This window comes from Podarcis vaucheri, assembly GCF_965113315.1.
Source record: "Podarcis vaucheri genome assembly, chromosome: 9".
In the NCBI taxonomy this organism is placed as follows: domain Eukaryota; kingdom Metazoa; phylum Chordata; class Lepidosauria; order Squamata; family Lacertidae; genus Podarcis; species Podarcis vaucheri.
Genome location: NC_138767.1, coordinates 72811656 through 72829023, shown reverse-complemented (window position 1 = coordinate 72829023; position 17368 = coordinate 72811656). Strand labels below are relative to the sequence as shown.

At 42.6% G+C, this 17368-nt stretch overlaps 1 protein-coding gene across 2 annotated transcripts in view; it reads right to left on the bottom strand.

Moving 5' to 3' along the window:
• Positions 1 to 6820: 6820 nt before the first annotated feature.
• ADGRA3 (adhesion G protein-coupled receptor A3) overlaps positions 6821 to 17368 on the bottom strand; it is a 43073-nt gene continuing 32525 nt past the window's right edge. For both annotated transcript variants that reach the window (XM_082237340.1, XM_082237341.1), the window contains exons 13-19: positions 15594 to 15807; positions 15255 to 15463; positions 13181 to 13296; positions 11696 to 11819; positions 10512 to 10657; positions 8514 to 8609; positions 6821 to 8408 (exon numbers count right to left, since the gene is read on the bottom strand). In XM_082237340.1, the coding sequence (XP_082093466.1) occupies positions 7160 to 8408; positions 8514 to 8609; positions 10512 to 10657; positions 11696 to 11819; positions 13181 to 13296; positions 15255 to 15463; positions 15594 to 15807 (2154 nt within the window). In that variant the 3' untranslated portion in view covers positions 6821 to 7159. The remainder of the gene's footprint in view (positions 8409 to 8513; positions 8610 to 10511; positions 10658 to 11695; positions 11820 to 13180; positions 13297 to 15254; positions 15464 to 15593; positions 15808 to 17368) is intronic.

Sequence of the window (17368 nt, the reverse complement as noted above, 5' to 3'; positions counted from 1 at the left end):
TAAACAGGGCTGCCTTCAGATGTCTTCTAAAAGTTTGGTAGTTATTTTTCTCTTTGACATCTGGTGGGAGGGCGTTCCACAGGGCGGGCGCCACTACCGAGAAGGCCCTCTGCCTGGTTCCCTGTAACTTGGCTTCTCATAGTGAGGGAACCACCAGAAGGCCCTTGGCACTGGACTTCAGTGTCCGGGCAGAACGATGGAGGTGGAGACGCTCCTTCAGGTATACTGGACCGAGGCCATTTAGGGCTGTAAGGTCAGCACCAACACTTTGAATTGTGCTCGGAAACGTACTGGGAGCCAATGTAGGTCTTTCAAGACCGGTGTTATATGGTCTTGGCGGCCACTCCCAGTCACCAGTCTAGCTGCAGTGTTCTGGATTAGTTGTAGTTTCCGGGTCACCTTCAAAGGTAGCCCCACATAGAGAGCATTGCAGTAGTCCAAGCGAGAGATAACTAGAGCACGCACCACTCTGCCGAGACAGTCCGTGGGCAGGTAGGGTCTCAGCCTGCGTACCAGATGGAGCTGATAGACAGCTGCCCTAAGGGGGAAAGGGGTAACACTGCCGTCTAGACCATCGGTAGGCAAACTAAGGCCCAAGGGCCAGATATGGCCCAATCACCTTATAAATCCAGCCTGTGGACTGTCTGGGAATCAGTGTGTTTTTACATGAGTAGAATGTGCCCTTTTATTTAAAATTCATCTCTGGGTTATTTGTGGGGCATAGGAATTTGTTCATTCCCCCCCCCCCATATAGTCCGGCCTCCCACAAGGTCTGAGGGACAGTGGACCAGCCCCCTGCTGAAAACGTTTGCTGACCCCTGGTCTAGACAATACTGCCCTGGACGAACCCATTGGTCAGGATCAGTGAAAGGCAGTTTTCTGTGAGCCATGACCACTCAAAGCATGTTTAACAACTTCAGTTAATGGGAGAATTTGGCATTTCCCATTGAAACCAGTGAGAGTGAATAATGCTTAAGTTTGGCGGGATCATGCTCATCTTGTTAGGAAGTCACCAAAATGTTTGTCAAATCTTAGTTTGCATGTTCTAAGTGCTTCCTGATGGCTCCATCTAGTGGCTCTGTCATTATTGTATTATACACATCAAACTGCTTTTCTAGGAATTGTTACGTCTTCAGGCTACAAAACAGGCAAGTACAAAGGCATTGTTGCCCACATTGACCTGCACTGAGTGGGCGGCCTGTGAAGTTTCTTGAATGTGAATTTCAGCAAGAGGTGGAGAACCTCAAACTTTGGAGCCATATTTTGGCCCACGATGCCATTTTGGCCATGCTACACCCACTTGCCCTATACCTGGTGTCATACATGACTTTAAGCTCTGCACACCTGAATGATTGCCTTGGCTTGGGAAAACTAATACTGTTTAAACATTGAATGACAACTTCAGTGTGCATCTTTAAATGACAACCTTTGAATTTATTTCAAAATGGGAAGCATTTAAAATATATTTGAAAATTAACTTAAAATCCGTAGCGGCATTTGAATAATACCGGCAATATCGTTCACTAGTTATATAACATATTCTGAAGTGATTTGAGATGATAGCAATAACATGTATTGGCAGCAAAGAATGCTAATTAGATTTATGGAGTAGGTGGGAAGTCGGATTTAAATGGAAGAGAGCATTACAGTTTACGGATTATGAAATTTATATTAATTCTTTATGTAATGCGCGACTGATATTCTTATTATGGTGTAAATAAAAAAATTCCTTCCAGTAGCACCTTAAAGACCAACTAAGTTAGTTCTTGGTATGAGCTTTCGTGTGCATGCACACTTCTTCAGATACACACAAATTATGGTGTAATTTGTCTTTTTGTTGTTATGTGTTGAGCAAATAAAAAATTAAAAAATTACAGTCTTTGGCAGCTATAGTTACAGGTGGAGCCCATATCTCAAACTCTTTGCATTATTCAATCCCTGATCATGCTTTTTATGGTAGTCTGCCAGCATTTTCACAATCACTGGCCCCAGACCAGCAGTTATTTGTACTTAAGAGGCTCTCAAGGCAGCGAATCACTAAGCCTAAACAAGAACATAGGGATGCATCCAACATTACGGAATAGACCCACTGAAATTCATGGATGCGATTAATTTAGGCCTGTAAATTTCAATGGCCTGTGTAAAACTTCATTGACTACGTCCTACAGAATTTACTTCAAAGAAAAATACTGGCATTGCTGAAAATAAAATACATGCCAGCTGAGCAATATATTAGAGAGGTTTTGAAGAGATTCTTAAATCTGCCTTTATGAAACTTGTTATTGCGGTCTGGCCTTCAAATCGGTTTTGGATGATGTATCAATACGTTGTCCAGCCCTAGCACCTAACTGCCTTCCCTACTCTGATACCATACACCCAGCAGATACACACATGGCAGATGACCTGAACCCTAGTTAGGCAGGAACAACTTCAGATCCCAGCAGTCAAATGTCATAGCCTCATGCAGAGCTCAGTAGAGTGGGAGCCAGCCTACCAGAAGAGTATCTGAGGTGTACTTGCCTGGAGGCAGAGTCAGTATCCAAAGCCAGGTCCAGTCTTAGTATCGGGCAAACAGCAATCCACGTGGTCAGAGAATCCAAAGATCATGGGGTCAGGGGCCAAGGCAAGCAGGAAGCAGCAAAGTAGGACCAGAAACTACAAGGGTTGTTTCCAGCATCTGAGTACTGCTGGAAGCTTGGCTGAAGCCAGCTGGTCCTCATCAGCACCTTCTCCTGTGTGTCCTTGAAAGCTGATCAGCTGCAGGTGGAGTCACTTCCCCCTTCAGGCTGCTGTTCAGCAGGCAAAGCTGACTCCTGGCCCATGACACCAAATTATATTTTTTATTAAGAGTTTAAAAAGTGAGGCGAAGAGAAGGACAAAGTAGACTGGAAAATAACAGGAGTTCTTGGGCTCCAATCTAGCGTACCTAGGCTGACCTAGCTACTTACAAACAGGCTTATGGTCTTAACACACCATAGGTGGTTGATTGCATAGTTTTCCTATGGTTGATTGACCCTGAGGTGAGGGACTTCATGACAGAATGTGAAGGACAGCCCAATTTGGAGGGTTTCCTACCTGCATTGGTTTGAGTGGCAGCTGACACCTTTTGACCAATCCAAGCACATATCACACCTGGGAGGTAACTAGTGTGACACCTTGCCTAGACTTGGGAAGCTGGACAGCATCCTCTGGGGGCAAAGATGGTTGTCCCTGGTGGAAATTGCCACTGGATTTCTCGATCTTTCTTGCAAGACAGAATCTATTTTGGGTTTGTGGATTCAGGATTGATGCACTTGCCTCGCTCAAGCAAAATGGAAGAACAAGGGAGCAGGGCTTTTTGTCCACGCTCGTTATTATGAACCTTACCCCAAAGGGGATCAAAGACCTCAAAATTCTAGACTCCAAATGTGTCTACATTAGGTTTTGGTCGTCCCATTTTGTTCTAAATAGTTATGAACTGTGGGTACTACACATTTTAAGCATGCTTTGAAAGAGTATGTAGCACTACCCATGTGCTGTGGTGTTTCATGAAGTACAGACAAGAGAACATATCTCTAGGCTGAGAGGCTTTCTATCTCTATTTCACCATAGGAGAATCAAGGGAAGAACAGAACAGAGGCAGGGATAAGTGGAGCAAGAAAGAATTCCTTTAGTTACATGTGTTTAGGATGAGCCTCACCCATAACCACTTCTTGCCATCACTCCCTTTCTGGTGCAGCATCCCATATCATGTCAGATTATCAGGGAAGGATGATGACAGCTGCAGAGCGAAGCCACATGTCAGGATCAAAACCAGTGTTTCTTCAATATTTAAAAATATGTTTACTATTTTATACTTTCGTTCACGGCAGTTTGCTTATTTAGGAGAACTTACAATTTTGGTCAAACTATATTAGTATGCCAACTAGTAAAGGTAAAGGGACCCCTGACCATTAGGTCCAGTCGTGGCCGACTCTGAGGTTGTGGCGCTCATCTCACTTTACGGGCCGAGGGCGCCGCACAGACAGCTTCCGGGTCACGTGGCCAGCATGACTAAGCCACTTCCGGCGAACCAGAGCAGCACACGGAAACGCTGTTTACCTTCCCGCTGGAGTGGTACCTATTTATCTACTTGCACTTGATGTGTTTTCGAATTGCTAGGTTGCAGGAGCAGGGACCAAGCAATGGGAGCTCACCCCGTCACGGGGTTTCAAACCGCCGACCTTCTTATCGTCAAGCCCTAGGCTTTGTGGTTTAGACCACAGCGCCACTAGACGTTAATTATACACAAATCGTGCCTGGGCTACCACCAACTGTTCTCTGTCGAGAGCCAGTGTGGTGTAGTGGTTAAGAGCGGTGGACTCGTAATCTGGTGAACCGGGTTCGCGTCTCCACTCCTCCACATGCAGCTGCTGGGTGACCTTGGGCTAGCCACACTTCTCTGAAGTCTCTCAGCCCCACTCACCTCACAGAGTGTTTGTTGTGGGGGAGGAAGGGAAAGGAGATTGTTAGCTGCTTTGAGACTCCTTAGGGTAGTGATACGAGTGGGATATCAAATCCAAACTCCTCCTCCTCCACTCTGAATAGTCAGTTAATAACTGACTATTGGTTTGCAACTGTTTTGGATTACAACCGTTTTGGATTATAACATCAAACCCGGAAGTGCGTGTCCCTTTATCTGGATTACAACCCCCCCCCCCTTTTTGTGGGGAGGCCCCATTGGCGAAAGTGCACCTTGGGTTACAACCTGTTTTGGTTTACAACCGGACCTCCGGAACAGATTATGGTTGTAAACCAAGGTACCACTATACTTGATGCATTCATTTCCCCCTGGCCTCATAGCTTACCTTGTAAATTCGCACCTGCTGTACCTCTGACATCATATATGATGCCTGCTGATTTGTGGTCTTTCAAACTTTGGCTGGTGGCCCTGCCCACTTGTCAAAGTTGGCTTGCAAGGGTGGGAGAAGATAAGGATCTGTTCAGATCCGTTTTTCCACTCCTGGCTTACAGTCTCACCCCATCTCCCTGTGTAACTCAGGAAAATGCTTCATGCTTCTGATGAAGTGGACTGTAATCTTTGAACCCTTAGGCCATAAAATATTGCTAGCCATAGGTACCTGCTATAATTAGAGGCAAAGGAGCGCATTTCAACAAGAAATGCAGGTGAGCTAAAATGAAAGCATGCTGTATGACTTCCTAACTAACCAAAACTCCCAATGTGATAGGATCATGAAAGCACAAAACAGACACAAAAAGGCACTCTGAATTCAGCTGAGATCACATAAAAGGACAGAGGGAAGGGATATGAATTGAGGGAATTCATTACTAACTTGTCCTTGCAAAGGTGGGAGGCAGGTCACTTACAAAATTGATTTAACTGACTAAAAAAAGAAGAAGAAAAGACCCAGTTAACAGAATTTTTACTGCAGAAAGGAGCTGTATGAAAAGTCTTCCATTTTCAAACCAAAAGACATACACACTTTAGCCAGCTAAAAGAGTGCTATTAAAAATGAAGTTTTGATGAATGATTGGGTGGTAGACAAAGAGATAATGCATTATCTTCAATTAAGTGAAGAAGTGACTCCAATAGAAATGGATTACATCCATTAGGAGAGCATCAGTGTGGCCTGGAATGTAAGCTTTTATGTCTAGGTTCATCAAAGAAAGCCTCAGCCACTGAGCATTCTCGTGTTTAACCTGTTTTTGCTCTGTAAAATGGAAATATCACCGTGCACTACAAAATGACTGACAGAATGAAGACGTTGTATGCCAAAGCCTCCTGCTTACTAAAATTGTTTTACTGCTTTCAAAATTGTCAACAGATGTCCCTCTGGAACTGAACTTTAAAGAAAATGAAGCAAAACTGGAATCTAACTGGCTTTGGAGCTGAAGAATGAGGGAACATGATATATTGCCATTATTATTGTTTTGTTATGTTTCGTTTTGTGATTCTACCTGTTTTCAATGCTAGATTTTTCCTATATAGCTACTCTAGACTCTCATGACAGGAAGGGGTAAACTTAAGAATTAAAATAATAAAGGGTCCAACATTTGGGGCTTATGCTTCTTGCACAGAAGTCCCCTTGCACTTTAGTAAATAACTTTTTTAATGGAGGGGTGGGTTTTCGAACTGTCATGGAAAGGAAAAATGTCAAAACCCCTCTAGGCATGTCCAAGTTATTTGGTATGCATAAAACAGCTCTCTGGATCCCAACTTCAGGTAGATCATGCTAACATCTCAAGTTTCAGACTTCAAGTTTCAAAACACCACTCACCAATAACTCCGAAGTTATTGCTAAAGGGAAATCTGAATGTTAAACATTTGCCAGCTAGTTTTTATTGATATGTTACTGATGTTTTTACTGACGTCACTCGTGTTTTTTTACTGTTGTTGCACTATTTTTATGTTGTGTAAGGTTGTACACAGCCTTGCTGTATTTCCTATGGAAGTGTGGTGTGAAAATAATTAAATAATACCCTGCACACCCCTGTAACACAAGAAGCCTGAATGAAAACTCACTTTGTCAAGAAGAAGTGCTGAATGACATGAGTTCTGGCTGTCTTCTGCAGTTGAGGGAGAGGCAGTACAAACTTCACAGAACACACACAACTTTCTATAAAGAAGCCTAATAGATCAGGATGTGTTATGTGCAGGGACCTTAAACTTTTGAATTGGAAACATTTTAATATATATATTTTTCTTGTGCAAGGAGGTCCTGGATAGAAGCACCAGCCTAGAACTTATCATTTTGGCAGTGTGTCTTTTCTCAGTATCTGTAATGTCAGATTTTAGGCACCCCACCCCACCACCTGACCGTCTGAACCAATACTGTGCATATGGATTTTAGAGAAAGTTATTTATTTTACACATTTAAATATAAAAGTGAAATGTGATGGACATACCTAAGAGAGAGAATGTTAACATGTAAAAAAATACTGTCCAATTCTGCATCTCAAAACAGAATCTTATAATGAAAGATTCACAGAGGAGTAACAGATCTCCTTCAAAAATGTCACAGGTATACTTTTAAAAAGTATAAAATATTTTAAAATGGCAGCTCTCTCCTACCCAATACTCTCCCCGCTCAACGTACCCATGTCTGTAAACTGTGGAAAATTATTCATAGCACAGAAGAAAAGTTCCTTTAAATCCTTTCAAGGATAATGTCCAGTGGCACTACACAGTAGTTTCATGTTTCCATAACCCAGTCCTGATATTGCCAGTGCTGTCAGCAGTCAGTAATGTCGCATCCTGGGCACTGCTTTTTAGTGGCCCGTTCTGGACAGCCAAATTTAAGCCATAAGACTTCTGCTGCCCTTCCAGCTCGGCCACTATGGGCTTCCTAAGTACATCCTTTTTGAAGTTGGTTGGCACTGTCTTTTCGGTATTCCTGTGTCCTTTCTGAAGAGTGCTGCAAGCATCACCACTGCTGTCTTGCTGAGACTGGTTATACTGCCGCTCCCTGTAGGCCAAATAAGCTCTTCGGCTCCTTGAATGCCCTTCGCTGATACTTTGACGGGGTTTGGGCATGCCATTCTGGATGCTTCCTTCCACGCTGGTGGGGACATCGTAAGCATACTCCCGCAAGACGGTTAGCCTGCTGGCACGATGCCCTTTACTCCTGTTTTTGTGATGGCGACCTGGGTGCCCATTTGTCCGTAAAGGTACCTCTAAGGGGGCCACGTGCATTTTGATCTCATTGTCTACTGAGTGCTCAGTAAGGCTGTTATCGAGTGGAGGGCCTGTGTTCAGCGCCAAGGGGCCCACAGGGCACTGAGCTGCTGCAGCCTGTATATTGGTCAGCTTACAGCCCGGAGAAGAATTTTTTAAGCTTGGCGCACTTTTATTAGTGCATGAGGACTCTGCACTGCTATTGGTGCACTTGGCAGGCTCCCCGTTTGCCCCGCTCGCGCTGGAAGAGGGCTGAATGTTCACTTGTACCGAGTATGTGCTCCTTCCAGGGCAGCAGGTTGTGATCCAAGCATGTCGGACATCTTCCCGGTTGATGCAATGATGTGTTATTAGGAAACCACTAAGAGTTAAACACACAACTCCAAAAAAGCAGCTAAATACCAAATCCAAGGGGTAATATAAAGAAACAGCAAGGGCCCCGACAATCCACAGGGCCACGTAAAGAAATAAAGTGAGGCTCACGCCCAGAAGCTGAGCATGGAAACTGTGCTCATTCTCCAAAGCTGAAGTGGAAACCAGCGACACAGACATTGAATCCTGGTGGTTGAGGTCGCTATGTTCATTGGTAGCTAAACGCTGCTGCTCCTCAGCTGGCTCTTTAAGTTCAAATTTACGCTCAGGGTGCCTCTTCAGTTGTATAAATATGCTGAGAAAATACATGCAGTTCACAAAAATAATGAAACTGGAAGGTCCATAAAATGCTCCCAAGCTTGGTTCCCATGCCATCCAACAACTGCAATAAGACAAAAAAAAAAAAAAGCAAAATGTGAGAAAGGCATCTGCTTTCATGTTACTCTTAATAATAATTTCAGTTAAATATATCCACCCAAATACTTACTATGCTGCATGAGGCCTGCTTCCATAATTCCTTATATTTGCAGCAGCTGTTATCCCACAGACTATCACAGGGATGCCACCACCAATTAGGTAGAACCTAAAAAACAAAGCAGATGCCAGTTAGTGGTTACAACAATTAAAGGCACACTCCAATTCTGAAGTATGACTAGAAAGCTGGCCCCAGGTCTTAGGCTGGGATAGCACATGGAAAGCAGTATCCCCCCCCCCAAAAAAAAAAGTTTAAATGTTGGTTGTTCAGTAGAAAGCTGAACGGCAGGGAGTTTAAGGTAGCTGTTTCTGAAATGCTACCAGAGCCACATGCGGGACCAGCTAGATAGATGCATCAGTGTAGTCTCAAGGCGTGGATGAGAGAGGATGGGGTTGGGAGAAGGAAGGGGTTTGGCTTTCTCAGACCAGGGTTGGGGAACCTCAGACTTGCTGGTCGAAAGCAGACCTCCCTTCCTCCACCCCCACTGCTCTCTGACTGCTTTGCACCTTCCTTGGTTTTTTTTCTGGCTGGCTGGCATGTATCAAACTCTGATAATAAGCCTGGTAGAAAGCTCTGTCTCATGAGACCAGGGCCCTGCAGGATCTGATTTCTTTCCGCAGGGCCTGTAAGACAGAGTTGTTCCACCTGGCCTTTGGCTTAGATTCAGTTTGATTCCCTCCCCCTCTTTCTTTTTCCTTTCTCCTCCTGTGAAGAGGCTGCATCCTAATGTTTTAATGTTGTATTTTAATCTTGTTTTTTAAATTGTATTTTATTCAACTTGTTTTTATTATTGGTTGTTAGCCGCCCTGAGCCCGGTCTCGGCTGGGGAGGGCGGGGTATAAATATAAATAAATAAAATAAAATAATGCATCTTGCTTGCCTAGATTCAGGATAGAGAGGGATGTGCAAGTGGTGCGAGAATGTTCTCCTCCCAATATCAGGTACTGGCCCACTCTGACTAGCAGTCGTTCTGCAGGATGCCAAGTGAGAGTCTTTCCCATCACTTGCTTCCTGATCCTGCCCAGAAAGCATGTGGTCTGCTACTGAGCTAAGATGTCCGCCCCAGCTCCTTCAAAAGCAGGGCTATACAAGGAATATTCCAAATGGATTTTACTTCTTGTGCTCTCTTAGGCATGCAAGAGAAAAAATATTTTGTATGACAAATTAACACAACGAGGCTATAAAGTTCCAGTTTTGAAAAAAACTGATCAGTTTCTGCCACCTTGTGGACAAAGCCAGATTAAACTAGTTTAATGGACAATGGCTGAAACATCTGTATGAAATATTAAACACATATTTTGAACCCTTGACAGAAGGGATTTTGAATGAGAAAAGAAAGCAAGGCCCTTTGTGGCACCTTCAAAGCCCCTTCAGCTGCAAACTGACTGCAAAGTCTTCTACTGAAGCCAATAGGGTTTGAAGCCAATTGGGTGATCTCCCCAATTAAAGCTGGAAAAAGTGAATATGCTCCCCCCCCGAAACCCCCCCCCCACCTAATTTCTGGTGAAGTGCACACCAAGAGTTTATCCAGTTTGCAACCTGTTTTAGCATATAATGGAAGTTGGCTTGAATACAGTTTTATCCGTTCTGCTTAATTTCATGGCTTTATTTTAACTGCTCCTTTTACTGTCTTATTCCTGTAGCGTTTTGCTTATTTACTGTTATTTATATATTTACTGAACGCTATCCTGGAACTGAAATCTTCTAAAATAAATAAAAATAATCTTCATTAGCTTGTAAATCATAAACAATGAAGGGAGTAAGTCAACCTAAAATATTTATATATGCTTTCTGATCTCATCTTGACTACCACCAGAACAACAAGCCACTCTCCCCACGTTATACCCTAAGCTTGGCACCCATGGAGATGCTCTAAGCATGCTGGTCATTTTTATGTTGCTCAGTCTTTCACTAATATTCACCTAGAACTTGCTGAATTCCATTCAAAGTAGGGAAATCCCAAGAACAAAACACTAATTTAAGCAGAAGCTGAACAATAATATTTCTTACCTAAGCATCGGCCTAGGAGGTGGGGGCGGTTCGTCAGGATCTTGACACCTCTTTGCCTTCCTAGTGACTTGCTTATAGATGTTTCTAGAAGTGACTCCTGTCCACAATAACGTGGCAAGTGTAGAATAGTGCAGAATTATCCCAACCTGGAAAATATACAATAAGACAATTAAGGCATTTGATTAAGAGAGATACGGTCTATTTGTATGTTTAACACACACAGGCACTCAAACACTTTTTCCACAACCTACTTACCAACTTAAGCCAATACCTACTTGCTTAATTATGGGAAGTTAATTTTTAACTCTTGGTTGGACAACTTGTTTTGTAATGGTCGTTTATCGCCCTTATAAATGCTAGTAAGAAAGAGGACGACAACTATACACCCCACTCATTAAGAAAACAGGCTGTTCAAAACATAACATATAATTCCCAGGAAACATACAAATTGGCTGAAAGGCTGCAGTTTCTGAGAGGCCACCTACTCATTTAACTTTAATGAACCATTTGATGGGTTTGCTTCAAACTATGCCTTGCTTTGCCGAAGTTGGTACGTGCATTACTTTATACTGGTATACATGGGAAAGTGCATTTACAACGTTGTGTTTGTATATCGGCACTAAAGTACAAATCGCTTCATGAAGAGTTCCTGAAGCCACTTACCTGGAATGCTAATGGGCATGGTTCCTGACTGGATAAAATTCTAGATCAGTGCTTTTTGTGTGGATTATATTATCACTGGGATGGTGTCCTGAGGGGCCCTCAATAATCTCAGAAACAGCAAATGAAAAACCTTGAAAGCAGCTTTCCCTGCAATGTATATATTCTTGTGTGTGCTTGGCTGGGTGTGCATTCTTGAACACATTCCCAAATCCTCTGTAGGGATCGGGAATTATTTGGGGATAAATTTATATGGGAAAAATTCTCTGAGGGGAGAAAACTTGAAAACCACTGGTCTAGATAACAGCATTCTTCAATAAATTATACTATGAAACAAAATTCCAGAATTGTACATTTGTTTCCGCTTTAGCAGTTCTCTATAAGATGGCAACAGGAAACTGTCAAATTTTAATATTTCTCCATGGGAAAACGCCCAGCAGCTCTTGACAAAATCATTGCCCCCACCCCTGAGCTCTTTATTACTATTTCTTTTCTTAGTTTTCTCAACACACAGTTTAACTTACTGCTTGGCAGATGCTAGCATTCTTGCTCTGGGTAATGCCTCCAACAAACATCACACATGTCAGGAAAATATGAAAGCTGAGGTTAACTAACATGTGCCAACTTTTAAGGCTGATCCTGATGACACTGTTAAACAACAGAAGCAAAGCAATTCTTCATACAAATGCTCAAATGTTCAATTATACAAGCATATATTTTTAACCAGAATCATGCTAGTTGCATCAACCTGAATCTATGTGGACCTTTATGATGAAAACTGAATTCCGCAATGCCAAATCACAGAATGCCCTCCCTAGGAAATGCATCTGGAGGAAGGAAATGTATCTGGATATAGCATTAACAGCTAAATCAGTATTTAAATACTTTGTACCTTCATGGAATGCTTTCCACAGCTGTCATGTATATTCAGCCTTATCAACCAATGTGAACAGGGTGCTCCCTAAATGCAGCTAACAACTGCACTTTCAGGAAAGCTTGCTTGTCATTACTACTTTCTTACTGAGATCTCTCTGAATTTTCCAAGAAACCCCAAAGCGTATTTAAGTATACTGGGCTAAATTATTAGAATTGTAGCATAGATCAGGAAATTTACCATTCCGCTGTTAATCTATGTTCTATAATTTGCCTGCTATTTGGTAAGCTATTTGGTTTTACAGTGGTACCTCGGGTTTAAGTACTTAATTCGTTCCAGAGGTCCATTCTTAACCTGCAACTGTTCTTAACCTTAAGCACCACTCTAGCTAATGGGGCCTCCTGCTACCGCCGCACCGCTGGAGCACGATTTCTGTTCTCATCCTGAAGCAAAGTTCTTAACCTGAAGCACTATTTCTGGGTTAGAGGAGTCTGTAACCTGAAGTGTATGCAACCTGAAGCGTATGTAACCTGAGGTACCACTGTACTCAAGCTGGTATGCTTCTGAACTGCTAGGTTGGCAAGAGCTTGGACAAAGCAATGGGAGCTCATTCTGTTATGCAGATTGTTGAGCAATATGAAAAAGCTGTCCCACTAATATATACATCATCTAACAGCGGGCCAGAATGCAGTAGCTTCCTGTAAGGAAGTTGTTTAAGTAACAGATTACTCATTTTGTTTTGGTTGGGGAGGATTTGAACCCCTTAAAGAAAACAACTCCTTTAAGTGTAGATTGTAGCAGGCAATATATGTAAACGCAGAAAGAGTGGTTCTCCCAGAGATTACCAAAGCTATGTTTGAAACAGCACTGCAAGTTGAAATATGTAACACAGATTGAGACTGAATCTGGACTAGATTCTACTCTTATTGGTATGAACTTATGAAAAGGTGGTTGATAGGCATGCCATTCCATTATCCAGCTACCTGATACTTTGAAGCAAGCTAACCAACATCACCTACTAATTTAACATGAGTCTATATTTCTGGTGCTGGACTGCTGTGTAAACATAGTAACCTGAGACTAATTACTTGCGTTTTGTCTAGATAGGACAGTATGAATTCAAAAAACTTGATACCTGTGATGGTATAGGTAGCTAACTTTGATCATCAGGAGGCACATCAAGAGAATCACAGCTGAGGCATAGATAACTGGATGTAAGAGGTCAACTGCCTGGGCATATCCTGTCAAATCCTGAAAGACAAGACGATGCAAATGATTAATTATATTTATAGCTGTATTTGGTGTAAGGATTGTTATAATCACAACTGCCCCATGAAACCGTTAAAAGAACAGCAGAACATCTGAGCACAGTCAGAAGAGTCTTCCCACTTGAGCTCCTTTGGGAGTTCTCAGTTCTAGTCCTTGATCAGGAGTCCTTAAAGAGAAGACTGGTTCATAGGGCAGATAAAGGGGGAAATTACTGAGGCTGCATGAGTCACTCAGCACAATTTAACGGCCAAATTTATGAAGTAATGCTAACAACTGAGGGGTAGCTGACACTCTCCTAAAATTAACCAGGTTAACACTCTTGTCAAATTTTATTCATATGAATGGATCTTTGTCAGAGAAGGTAACGTAATATTTATTTTTGTTCCTCCAGGTGGCACAGTTATATTTTACTTGAAACTGATTCCCTCTTTAAATATAAACCGAACAGTAGGAAATGTTTCCTTCTTTCTTTTTCTTCTTTTTTTGCAAGCAGGCTGTTCCTTTACATAGAAGGATTAGGTGTAATTGCAAGAATCAAAGAGTAAAAATGTTCAGTTGTGGGATTATATTGATTTAACTTTTTAAAAAAATACCTGTCGATACCACCAGTTCAAAAATAGATTTCTTTTATCTTTACTTATGTAAGGGCTTCAAAGAGAAAACTATTATACACAAACTATAAGACCCACTGATAATGAGTATCCAAAGACAAAATAGAAAATATACCATATTTTTCGTTCTATAACACGCACCCGACCATAACACGCACATAGTTTTTAGAGGAGGAAAATCCGTAGGCATGCCACCCGTAGGCATTCCCTCCATAACACGCACAGACATTTCCCCTTACTTTTTAGGAGGAAAAAAGTGAGTGTTATGGTGCAAAAAATACGGTACTCCATAATCAAAATCTTAATAAAGAACCTGGATACTTATAAACTACTTGAAACTTATTGTTTCTTTTTCCTTATTTTTTTTTTTATTTAGTGTTTCAGTTTAAAATTTTACAATCAATTATCCAACAGCCAACATAAAAACAAGATTCCAAAGAATCTCCTGGCCTCCCCTCCTCCTCTTTGTGGGTCCTATTGCTAATCATTTCCTCCTGCATCTTTTATAATAATCCAAATCTTTTACATCTTCATTATATCCAAAATTCAACATTAAACTATAAGTGTTATTCTAATCCTACTAATGATTACAATGGTTTTTAAGATAACTTATGTATTTTCCCCATTCCTTATTAAAATTTTCGTCTTCCCGATTTCTGATTCTTCCAGTCATTTTTCGTTATCTGTTGTTACAATAGTGGTGTCAGTGTCCAAACTGCTTTATAATTCTATTCTTAATTATCAAGAAGCTTGTTAAGGTACATTAAGACTGAAGGCAGCCTTGCAAATAGTTTGTGAGCTAGTGGTCGTCGAATACAGTGGCACCTCTGGTTACAAACTTAATTCGTTCCAGAGGTCCGTTCTTAAGCTGAAACCATTCTTATCAGTTCTTTCACTAATGGGGCCTCCCGCTGCACACGCACCTCTGACAAGCGATTTCCGTTTGCATCCTGGGCCAAGTTCATAACCAGGAGCAGCTACTTCTGGGTTAGTGGAGTTCGTAACATGAGGCGTTGGTAACCAGAGGTACCACTGTATTTTGAAGACTCACTTGTCCACACATACCTGTGTTAGTGAATTGTAGCACAGATTACCCCACATAAGAAAACAATAACCCCTCTTCCAATTTGCAAAGGCTGGGCTGTGTTTTGCCCATGATCACCTCAATATTTCTGCCATGTATATGAAACTAACGTTTTCTAAGTTGCCTTAGGAAGGCACGGTCTCCAAAAGAGGCACAGAATTTCTTTAAATAAATGAAAACTTTTCACCTTTGATAGAAAAACATATTAACCACATAAATTTGGATAAAATGAACAGCTCACATACCATCAGTACTGCATAGTTACTGAGTGAGTAGCACTGTATAGTAGTGACGTTTTCATCTGAAGAAAGAATGTGACATCCATCAGATTTCCATCCTCCTTGCCCATTCAGCAAATCAAAGTCCCACTGCACTGCAACAGCATCTGCTCCATGCGCAATGCGCCGCAATGTCACATTGATAGGAGTGTGTTGATGGGGCAGACTCAAGCCATCTTGTTTGGTTATAAAGAAAGAAAATGGGATTTTATCTTATTACACGCAAACTGAAGCATTGACATTTTACGATTAAAGACAAAGACAGAGGCGAAAGTTCTCGGAACAGATAATTTGCTTGAAACACACCTAATTTGGTGAGGATAACCGGCGTGACCACTGTAAGGCGTTTTCTATCCACAGCTAAAGTTGTTGAATTCCCTGTTGTTGGGAAAAGTTTCCCATTGCGAAATGCAATAAGTTGAAGCTTGTAGACAGTGTCATCTGCTGGCCTGATCTCTCTTTTGTGCTTGTGTGAAAAAAGGGCAGGTGGAAGTTGTATTGAGGCCTCCACAATTGTGTTCTGCAAAACAGACATGTGGTGTTAATACTGAAACAAAAGACAATGCTTCCTATCTCTGCTTTGATATGTTGTTCCCTCCATCCCTCAGCACTGAGTTTCCTTTCCTTAATGCGTGCTCAAGGGTGTGCCTGTCAAAACATAATTTCTTTTGTGAGGAATTGCTTCCATGAGGTTAGCTTGCCGTGACCTGACTAAGCAATGTCTGAAGCCTCCTGAGCACATGGAAGGGTTAACCAAATTCAAATAAATTATCCACATATTCTATTAGGTGAAGCAATTGTAGATGTGAAAAGTAAATTGAGAATAGTAGTTGCCAGTTATAGCTCCCCTCACTTCCAGCTCATGGAAGAGAACATACTGTATTTTTCGCCCTATAGGACGCACTTTTTCCCCCTCCAAAAATGAAGGGGAAATGTGTGTGCGTCCTATGGGGCGAATGCAGGCTTTCGCTGAAGCCTGGAGAGTGAGAGGGGTTGGTGTGCACGGACCCCTCTCGATCTCCAGGCTTCAGGAAGCTATCCGCAAGCCTTGGGAGGTCCGCAGGAGTTCCTGTCAGGCTCCCAAGGCTTGTGGATAGCACGCCCCGGGCGCTGCACAACACGCCCCGGGCTTCATGCAGATATCGGGAAGCCCCACAAACTCGGGGACAGCGGCGAGGCGGAGCGCCGCCATCCTGCTATTCCTCAACCTGGTTTGGAGGCTGGCGGTGGGGAGAAGCGTGCTTTTCCCCACCGCCAGCCCCACAAGCTCGGGGGACAACGGGGAGGCGGAGCGCCGCCATCCCGCTGTTCCCCGACCTGGTTTGCAGAGTTGCCTGCATCCCAAAGAGAGATGCCTGCATCCCAAAGCCTTCGGGCAGATATCCACAAGCCTGGGGAGACTGGCGCGACTTCCCGCGGGCTCCCTAGGCTTGCGGATAGCAGCCTGTTCTGGGGGTTGGGGTCGGGGAAAGCTCGGGCTTCCCTGGGGGGGGGGATAAATTTTTTTTCTTTATTCCCCCCCCAAAAAAAACTAGGTGCTCCCTATGGGCCGGTGCGCCCTATGGGGCGAAAAATATAATTCTAAAGGAATGATAAAGGATAAAGGAAGAAAATTCCATAGACAGTGTGGAAGAAAATCCTTGTGTTGTCTGTTAAAACTTTTTAAGAATTCCATTTGCCAGTTAAGTTGGACTTTCTCTCTGTATCTCAAAATACACTTTTTACGTAATCTCAAAGCAGGGCTGGGAAAAACTCCTACCCGAAACCATGGAGAGTCACTGCCAGTCATTGAAGAGACAATACTGAGCTAAATGGACCAATAGCTTAGGGACACAGGAAGCTGTTTTATACCTTCATCTATACAATATAATTTCTTTAGGGTCAGCTTAGCAAGCATCAAACACAAACTCTGTATATTCAACAGAATCAAGTGATCAAGCTATTCCTGAGCTGTACATTTCAGTCTGCAAAAGGGACAGGTGGGACCTCCCTCAAAGAAAATTAGCCTACCAAGGCGAATGGGTTTGGCCTAGCCTTCTCCCCAAAATAGTTAGTGTACTTTTGTGTGTGCGCATGAAGTA